Here is a 10,574-nt window from a genome sequence, read left to right on the forward strand (position 1 = left end):
GCCGTCCGTTCGATGCTAGATCGGATCTTTCGCGATTTGAATTGCCGCGAGTACGACTCCATCAACCACGTTCTTGTAACGCTTCCGCTTAGCGATCTTCAAGGGTATGCAGATGCACTCCCTCTCTCTCATTGCTAGCATCTCCTAGATTGATCTTGGTGACAAGTAGGAAAATTTTGAATTATTACTACGTTCCCCAACAATACCTGATCCTCAACGCTGGCGCCGCTCTTCAGGCAAGCCGCGACCTCCTCGACGATCCCATGCCATTTGTTGCACGCCCCTGGATGAGCCTCCAATGGTTCGCCATCACCTTCGCCCCGCGCTGCATCTAGACGCCTTTAAAGTAGGGGTCGACGAGCTTGCGGTCGTCAAACTCGGCCTTGATGCGCTCCCAGTACGTCTCGATGCTCTGGTTCGTACTGGTGGTCGGGTCGAGGCAGACGACTTTCCATGCTTCGGCGAGGCATTCCTGCTCCTTGGACGCCCACTTGATGCGCGGCTTGCCGGACCTGATCGCCCACTTCTTCTTCTTGCACCTCCTCGACGGAACAGTCACCAGCTCCTCCTCCTCCTCCTCCTCCTCTTCGTCCTCCTCCTCTTGCTCCTCTGGCTCCTTCTCGCCGTAGACATAGCCGAGCTCGCCGTCCATGCCGCTGTTGAGATCCACCGTGTCGTCCGGGGTGGCGAACCCGGGGGACGCGGCGGCCGCGGCCGAGCCTGCCGCGATAATGTCATCCATGTCGGCGTCGGTCTCGTCGGTGTCACCGAGGTGCGAGAAGGGCACCGCGCCACGGCGGAGAGGGGGCGTTGGGGAGGACGCGTAGGCCGGCGGCGAGTAGTTGTATGAAGGGTACTGCACGCCGGCAAAGGCGGGCGAGGGCGTGCGCTAGGCCGGGTGTCCATTGGTGAAGGTGACATTGGGGTTGAACCCACCGTGCGCGTCCCCATCGGCGTAGCCCGGCGACGGCGTGCATCCCCATGGCTATGGCGATGGAGAGTCGACGCCTTGCTGGCTCCAGGGCGCGTACTAGGCGTGGCTGCCGGGTGGATTCATCATCCCCATGCGAGTCGCCTCAGCCTCGGCTTGGTCCGCCGAAACCGCAGCCGCACGCGCCATGTTGTCATGGGCCTTCTAGGCGATTGCCCTGTTCCGCCGGTCGGCGGTGACAGCCTCCCGTCGCTGAACTTCCGCCCTCTACTCGGTGTTTGTCATGCCCGGTGGCTTGGACGGCGGCGCCCTCGGCTTCCTCTACTTCGGCTGGGCAACAGAGGCGGTTACGGTTGCCGCGGCGCGGGGGACGACGTACTTCTTTGGCGGCATGGCGGCCGGCTGGGAGGCGAGAGGGAGGGAGATTGGCGGGAGGAATGGAGAGAATGGGAGGGAAGTGAGGGAAAAGCGGGAAGAAACGGCGAGAAGAGGCGCTCGACTTGCCGACAGGACAGCCCCACGCCCCTTTTCGCTTGTGCCGGCGCCCCCAGGCGCCCCCAGAGCACCGGGTTCGGCTCGGGTTTCCCGGCACCAGTTTCGGCCTGAGCCGGCGAAAAATGGGCTATTGGGGACGCGACTGGGCCGATTTTTGGGTGCCGGCGCGGCAAAAACGCCTGGGGAGGGCCTGTTGGGGGCGCGGCTGGAGATGCTCTTAGTACGATGCTAGCTAGCCCCATGTGACTACAATGCAACGGCCGGCTAGCCAGCCAAATTTACAATGCTGCCCACGGCATTGTCTCTGTATTATTACGTTAAAGGACTGTTATATCTTCCAAATGTTCTGATTATAGGAATAGATCCTAACGATGTTCCATCCCTCCACGCACATGATTTTCAGCGATCGCTAATCTCATGTGCTCGTTGCATGTGGCATCTCCCGTGCCCAGAACAAAATCAAACGCCTCTGCTATAGAATACATATATGTGAAGGTTAGAAAGCTCCTAATTAGGTGCACGCAAGAAAAAAACAAAATTGATGATGTCATCAGATTCTTTTCAAAAACTGAGAATTCAGAATGCTTTGTAGCTCAAACCGTCGTCCGGATTGAAAAGTTGTCTTCACATAAAAGATTTGTCGCGATGACACCTTTGAAACTAGATCTCATGTTGGTATGTTTCAACGACTTCTTTTTTCAGGTCAAAAGTTACCACATCTGGACTATGTAAACTTCTCGCCTACAGTATAGAACTTATCATGTTGTTTACAATGAAGTTATCAGGGTATGTTCAACTACTGTTTTTGCATGAGTCGAATGATACCACACGATTGATTTGTAAGTAGAATTATCAGGTATGCAATACCACCGTCTACTATCGATGTCGTGTCTGGGTCGGGTGAGGTCCACATGCCGACGCAGCATGGCTCGCTTATAAACAGAACTCTGCGGGTCGTGCCGGGCCAGGCGCATTTACGCGTGTCGAGCCGTGGTGTTTGTACACGAGTTATCAGCTGTGTTGTGCATATATTACCATGCTATTTACATAGAAGTTATGAAGTTACCGGGTGTGTATTTCATCTTTTTTCCTCGAGTCATAAAGTTACCGTGGCTTGTATGTGTATATTACCATGCTACTTACACACAAGTTATCGGAATATATTTCTCAACAACATTTTTCCGTTAAAAAATGTTATTACGGTGTTTGTGCGTGAGTTATCATCTCTGTAATATGTATATTATCATGCTATTTATACATAAGTTAACGGTGTATGTATTTCAACAACTTTTTTCACCGGCTAGAAGTTATCATGGTGTCTTTGCCTAAGTTATCAAGTATGCGGTGAGTATATTACCATGTGATTTACACATAAGTTATCACGTTTGTACGAGGTATGTGGTACATATATAACCACACTACTTACCCAGAACTTATCGGAGGTATAATTCAACAACTTTATACACTAGGTCGAAAGTTAGCATGGTGATTGTACATAACTCATCATGTCTGCACTGCGTATATTACCATTTAGTTTGCACAGAAGTTATCGAGAGTATGTTTTCAAACATTTTTCTCCGAGTCAAAAGTTATCATAGTGTTCATGTGTGAGTTATCAACTCTGCGGTGCGTAATTTACCATACTTATCAAGGGGTATGTTTCAACAACCTTCTCTTGTTGGGTCGAAAGTTACCATGATGTTGGTACTAAGTTATCGGGTGCACGGTGCGTATATTATCACGATAGTTACACAAAAATTACCGAGGGTATGTTTTCAACAAAAGAAAAGCCAGGTCAAAAAAATTACCGCGGTGTTTGTATGTGTGTTATCAGGTTTGCGGTATGTAAGTCATCATTTTTTTTACATAGAAAACTACCGGAATATTCTCAAAACAAACCTTTTTTCTCGGGTGACACACGAGACAATGACTGGAGTTAAAATTCAATAGGAAGTGAAACATTTATTTCTCTAAAAATTGGTCATCAAATACAGGGCATTGTTCCTTAAAAAAACTTGCTCCACATGGTTCTTCCCATCGTCGAAAGCATTGTTATTTTCCCAACTTTCGTAAAGTATAAATACAAGCTAACCTACATCAAGAACATGAGAACTGCCTTAGCCTGATGGTATTGCACAAGTATATCACGCAGCAGGTTGTAACGTTCGGATTACATATATCGTACATTAAAACCATGGTATTTTATACCCGAGGACTAAATTACTGTAGTTTGTTGTGATACTTTTTTTTTTCAAATACTTTGCTGTCAAACATAGCCATAATGTTGAATTTGCAGCGAACACTAATTAAAGAACCCGCGTGCACGCACGTCGTCTGTGCACCGGCCACAAACTAAGTCATTAGCGTGGGTGGTGCGTACGTGCACGACTTTATAACCAATCAATGCTTTTAAATCGACGCACGACTTGATCATCAGCGCACAGTCAACGACGTGGCAACCACAACAGCAAGCTGCTTCCATTTTCTTCTTCCATGGAATTGATCATCACACGAGGTTGCAGATTGGTCATCCAGCTCCCGAAGAAACGCTGGGAACATCGCAATGGCAATGGCGCCACCACCGCACAAGCTCGCCACGATGGTCGGCTGGTCGGCCTCGGCGTTCGTCGCCGCCGTGCTTGCCCGCCTGATCCGCAAGGGCATCGCGCTGCTGGCCGAGCTCGACGAGACCGCGGTGGGCCACCTGCGCCGCCTCGAGGGTCTCCTCGCGCCCGTCTGGCGGGTGCTCGACGCGGCCGACGCCGGCGCCATCGATTCGAGCCAGCGCCCCATCCAGGACCTGCTCGACGCGGCCTGCTCCGCGGACGACGCCCTTGACGACCTCGAGTACGTGCTCCTTCATACCGAGGTGGGCGATCCCGGGTCGAACACCAGCACGCCGGCCTCGGTCGCCGGCGCCGGCGCCACCAGGAAACCGCGCAGCCCTATGAGGTTCTTTCTGTGCTTCAGCCCACCAAGAACCGCTTCATCTACTGGCAGTGGCAGCTCCCTTTGGAAAAGCTCAAGCAAGAAGAGGAGCAGCGCCGTCAATGTCAATCTGGACGGACTAAGAGAAGCGTTTGAGGCGGTGGCTCAGGCCGCCTACAGGTGCACGTCCATGTACGAGCACGTCGTGCCGAGGAAGAACTACGCCACCATCGTCTCCGTAAAATCGCCGGGGGATGCCGTACGTGACAAGTACGACATCTTCGGCAGGGAGGCCCAGGTGGACCAGATCGTGAAGGCGGTGAGGCTCGGCGACGACCTGCGTTACCGCCTTGGCGTCGGCGTGCTCCCCGTCGTCGGCGCCGAGGGGGTAGGCAAGACGGCGCTCACCCAGCTCATCTTTCACCATGAGATCATCAAGGCCGAGTTCCCCGTGCGCATGTGGGCGCACGTCTCCGGCGAGCTCCTGCTGAGTAAGCAGCTCATGCTCCAGATGATCCATCCGGTGGTCACCGGAGATGCCAGCCATGACGTCCAAGACGCCAGGGAGCTTCTGCTGGCCCAGCTGGCCGGCAAGAGGTTCCTGCTCGTGCTCGACCACGTCACAGATGTCAGCGATGCCCAGTGGAGAGATCTGATGGAGGTGCTGCAACCAGCTGCTCGGAGGAGCTTGATCATGGTGACAACTCAATCCCAAGATGCCGCCGTAGCTGTAGGGACCATGCCCCCGCTGATCCTCGGCCCTATGGCATTCGATGACTACTGGAGGATGTTCAAGCATTTCGCATTTGGGGCTGCAGATGAAGCCGAAGAAGACTGCACTCCGCTGGTGGATGAATGGGACGACCTCGAAGAGGAAGAGGAGGAGCTATCACCCATGGAGCAAATCGCACACGAGATGGCCAAGAACATGGGCTGCGCACCGTTACCGGCACGGGCAATCGGGCGTTCACTGTACTTCCGGCGGGACGAAGAAGGCCACTGGAAAGATGTGTTGGATGACAGCTTGTGGCAGCAGGGGGACATCGGCGGGGTCTCGCCGGCGCTCTGGCTGAGCTACCAGCACCTTGATCCCCGCCTCAAGCAGTGTTTCGCATACTGTGCGGTGTTTCCGGGTGACTATGTCTTCCGAAAGGAAGAACACGAGCAGATGTGGGTAGGACATGGGTTCATATATTCCGATGATCCTGCGGCGACATTGGAGGATGTCGCCGGCGAGTTCTTCGACGAGCTTGTCGAACGATGCTTCTTCCAGCCCCTGGGAAGGAACAGATACATTATGCACAACACGATGCAGAAGCTAGCACGAGCAGTCTCAGGGAGCCAGTTTCACATGGTCACTGATAGCTCAGGAGAAGTGCCACAGGAAGTTCGTCACCTGACAATCACAACTAACAACCTGCTGAAGCTGAAGATGGATCTGGCATTGCAGCTCTCACATCCCTCCGATCACCATTTCCTCCAGCAGGTTCGCACGATCCTGTTCTTCGAAGATTTCGGCGATTCAGATGATTTCTTGGAAGTTTTAGTCGAGATTTTCTCGATCACAAAGAGTGTGAGGGTCCTCGGCTTATCGTCTGCAAACATTTCACTTCTGCCTGCTGAGATCGGCCTGCTCCGACACCTGCGGTATCTCAACGTGTCCAGGAACAGACTCACTGAACTTCCAGATACAATGTGCCAGCTCCACCTGCTGCAGGTCCTGGACGTCAAGTGCAACTCTCCTTATCTCCGTCCTCCCAATGGCATGACAAACTTGATTCATCTGAGGCATCTCCGTGCATGTGAGGCTTTCCTTTCGGCCATACCTGACATACAACTACTCTCAAATCTGCAAGAACTGGAGGCAATCTGCATCAAGAGTGGCACGCACGCCAATGCCCTACGCCAAATGGTGCAGCTCAAAGGCGCGCTTTGTGTCGCGAATCTCCGCCGGAGCGATGCTAGTGGGTTCAAGAAGGGTATCCTGAAGGGAACAAAGCACCTGAACAAATTACAGCACCTGAATAAACTACACCTGTCATGGGCTAGCAGCAGCTCTATGCCCGGAAGCAACGAGGTTTCAGTTGATGAAGAGGTGCTTGAGTGCCTGCAGCCACATGAGAACATAGAGATTCTGATGGTTTCGGGCTATGCAGGAATAAGGTCTCCACCATGGATGCTGAAGGCCTCTTGCTCCCTGCCGAATGTGACATCCATGTGCCTGACAGACTGCCTGAACTGGGAGAGCCTGCCGTGCCTGCATGACATGCCTTGCCTCGAGGTTCTAGAGATGAAGAGGATGAACTCTGTCAACAAGGTGGCCATTTCTCAACTATCAGACCAAGAACTGTTCCCAAAGCTCAAAAGGCTCATCATCGAAGACGCTCCGCATTTCACCGGATGGTCGACCGGGAACTTGACAAGACACATGTCATTCCCCTGCCTCTGCAAGCTAGAGATAAGAAACTGTCCCAGCCTGACGACCTTCCCAGACGCCCCCCTTTCACTCACCACCATGATCATTGAAAACGTTGGTCTCGAGCTGCTGCCGATGATTCAGGACAAGCAGTCATCATCAGAAGACGCAATGTCGTCAACATCAGAGGAAGGTGGTAGATGGACGTCGCGGCTCACCACACTTCACATACACCGGTGCCACAAGCTGAGGTCACTGGGAACTGGTCTTCTTCAGCAGCAGCACCTCCTGCGGTCTCTCGAGGCTCTGTCGATCAGGAGCTGCGACGACGTCGCCTGCGATCTTCCCGACGGCTTCAAGGATCTCACCGCGCTGAGGGACCTCTCGCTGTACGACTGCCCGAAGCTGCTCGTCGACAAGTTCCACGCGTCGCTGCGGACGCTGGAGATCAGCGAGTGCTTCGTCGCGCGGGGCGGGTGGGTGGACGAGTACCCCTTCCTCTTCTCGGTGTGGGTGCTGAAGATCAGCGGCTGCCCGCACGTGAGCTCTGATCATGGCGGCAAGGTCGCTGAGCCTCTGGACTGGCTGAGCTCCATGTTCAACGTGTACAGCCTTCAGTTGGAGAACACGTCGTTTGTGAGCCTGAACATGTTTGACAAGCTCCATTCTCTTGAGACACTCGAGATCGACGGGAGCCGCGGCGCGTTCTTCGACGGTTCCTGGGAGTTTGAGTGGCTGGAGAAGCTGCACACCCTGAGCATCAGAAGCTGCGGTGAACTGAGTGAGCTGCCGGAGAACCTGTACACTCTGCCTGCGCTGGAAGAGCTGTGCGTGGACAACTGTCCGGCTATTCAGGCACTGCCGGCGAACGGCTTGCCGGCGTCGCTGAAGAGGCTCTCCATATCCAAGTGCAGTCCGGAGCTGATCCAGAGGTGTCTTGAGGACGAACTTGATAGGCCCAAGATTGCCAAGGTTGGTGTTGTTTTCATTGATGGACAAAATATTGCTGCTCGGCAGGAATAGCGCGACATTTTTGTTCCCCTGTATATGCATTTGTAGACATTATCTAATTGATTAAGATACTCCCTCCGTTCGAAAATACTTGTCATCAAAATGAATAAAAGAGAATGTATCTAGATGTATTTTAGTTCTAGATGCATCCCTTTTTGTCCATTTTAATGACAAGTATTTTCGGACGGAGTACTTATCAAATCATCCATCTGAATCGTATGAAACCTATATTATACTGCTCCTTACTGTTGGCTTAGAGCGATTGAAATGACATTGGTACCTGCAATTCAACTCTGCTCCTTTACTGTACTACATCCCCACCAACCAACGCTGCCGCTGGCCGTCGCCTCGGTGGCGGCGGGCCCACTCGCCGCGGAAGGTGCCGGGAGGGAGGCTCGCGGGGGCGCGTGACGGGGGCGCTGCGTGGAGGTCGCGGTTGCCGTCGTGCGGCGGCGCTGGACGGTCGCGGCCTTGGTCCCTGCTGGCGGGCGAGGGGCATGGGCGGCGCGGTGGAGGCGCGGTGCTGACGCTACGCGATGTGCGGGGAGGCCGGATCTCGTTCCGCGTTTTGCGGCCTGCTCGATCTGCCCGTCCCTCGCCGTGTCTGGCGTGCAAGGATGCGGCTAGGCCGTCGGGTTACTGCTCCTGGCAGGGGGGAGGTGCAGGGGGCGGGAGGTGCCTCTCGGCGCGCGCGGTCGTTGCGGCGCTCGGCGGGAGACTGCAGGTGGCGCGGTGGCTGCGCTCAGTGGAGTTTACCCTTTTTTTTTTTGAGTGGTAGCGGAGTTTACTGTCCGCTGTTTTTTTTTCTTAGAAATACCCCGCCACTTTTATTAAATGTTCATAGGCACACCGCACACGAGCGGGGTACCGAGGATTACCTAGCCAAACGTGTCTACCTACATTCAAATTACATGCAAATTTGACGAGGTTGTGAGCCTCAAAATTATGGTTTCTAGACTCATGAACATAAAGCAAAACTGTTACAATGACTTGTTATTTCATGAACGATAGCAGCATGAGCTCCTCCCGTGCCCTTATTAGTATCATTCACCACTGTCAAGCAGTCTGATGCCACCTTTAGCCTCTGCTCGAGAAGATCATCCGCCAATGCCAACGCTTTCCTGCACCCATAAGTTTCCAGAATAGTTGGATCTCTAATCCCATTGTATACCACCACGGAGGATCCAAGATATGTTCCAGTGTGGTCGCGACACACAGCCGCTACTGCACCTCCTCTTCTGTTACGCGCCAACGCACCGTCGACGTTGATTTTAACTACCCCCTCCACCGAAGGTAACCATTGCCGAGGAGCACTCTGCCGGCTCCCCGTTCCAGGATTTTGCCTCGCCACTTGTGAGGGAACATGATCCAGTTCAGCAATGTAGTGATCAACGAAAGATGAAGTTTGCCCGGGCGATTGGAATACTCCTTCATGAATTGCTTGTCTCCGTGCATACCAAATCGACCAAAGGGTTACCACCATCCTCGCAAACGTGTTCTGGTCAAAATCCTCATTTAGCTGGAAAAGCCAGTTCTTTGCTCGAGGCTCCTCGTTTTCCGCCATCTTAGACACCAGGACGGGATCAGCCAGCGCCCAGGTGCACCTAGCGTGAGTGCAAGCTGGCAGTGCATGGAGCCATGAATCTGCTACCCCGCACAAAGGACACGCATCCCTGGTGGACATGTTTCTTCTGTTGAGAACATCCGTTGTCGGCAGCGAGTGGCGAGCCAAACGCCATAGAAACACACGTGGCTTCGATGGGACTTCCAGGTTCCATAAATTCATCCAATATTTTTCCTCCTTCTCGCTGCTAGATGAGCCACTTCTCCCTTCGAGCCAATTCTCTCTTGTAATCTTTGTTTGTACCATGAACTTATATGTTGAGCTCACCGCAAATCGCCCCTTCCTATCCGGATGCCACGCCCAAAACTCATCAATGTTCCTGGTGCATACCGGAATCTTCAATATTGCCTCCGCATCCGTAGGCAGGAAAACAGTTGTGATCAATGCCGCGTTGCATGATGTCGTCGCGGGCTCGAGCAGTTCTGAGACCATCTCCGGTGGGTTTTGAACCCGAGAAACAATAGGGCGCAGGGATGCTTTTTTGGGGAATCCAATTGTGCTCCCAAATATTCGTGCTCTGCCAATTGCCGATCCTTCGAATTATTCCTTGTTTGAGGATATCTCTCCCTTCAAGCAAAGCTCTCCAAATTTGTGACCGCCGTGATCCCATCTCAGCACTAAGAAAAGTGGTGTTACGAAAATATGAGGCTTTGAGTATTCTTGCACTCAATGAAGTAGGATCATTTAGCACCCTCCACGCCTGACGTGCTAGGAGTGCCAAGTTAAAAAGTTCCAGGTCCCTAAAACCCATTCCACCTAGGTATTTAGGCCTTGTCATCACCTCCCAAGATACCCATGCCGGTTTTCTTCCTCCCTGCTTGCATCCCCCCCAGAACTTGCGAATGATAGAATTAATGTGGTTGCACAGTCCTCTGGGCAGTTTGAAACATGACATTAAATAGACGGGAATTGCTTGTGCTACTGATTTAATTAGAACCTCTTTGCCTCCTACTGACAAACACTTACCCATCCACCCTTTTACTTTATCCCATACCCGATCACTCAAGTGTTTGAAGGTACCCATCTTTGAGTGACCGACGTCAGTTGGCATTCCAAGGTATCTATCACTCAATGATTCATTTGGCACTTGTAGACAACCTTTCACTGCATCTCTAACAATTTGTGGGCACCCCTTACTGAAGAATATCGATGATTTATCTCTGTTAATT

At 52.6% G+C, this 10,574-nt stretch overlaps 1 protein-coding gene across 1 annotated transcript; it reads left to right on the top strand.

The window, feature by feature from the left end:
• The first annotated feature begins 3,977 nt into the window (after positions 1-3,977).
• LOC119349273 (putative disease resistance protein RGA1) lies at positions 3,978-8,053 on the top strand. Its single transcript, XM_037617299.1, has one exon. The coding sequence runs from the start codon at positions 3,990-3,992 to the stop codon at positions 7,791-7,793; it is 3,804 nt and encodes a 1,267-aa protein (XP_037473196.1). The 5' UTR covers positions 3,978-3,989; the 3' UTR covers positions 7,794-8,053.
• The last annotated feature ends 2,521 nt before the right edge of the window (positions 8,054-10,574 follow it).

The sequence above is a fragment of the Triticum dicoccoides genome, chromosome 1B (assembly GCF_002162155.2).
Source record: "Triticum dicoccoides isolate Atlit2015 ecotype Zavitan chromosome 1B, WEW_v2.0, whole genome shotgun sequence".
NCBI classification, from domain to species: Eukaryota; Viridiplantae; Streptophyta; class Magnoliopsida; order Poales; family Poaceae; genus Triticum; species Triticum dicoccoides.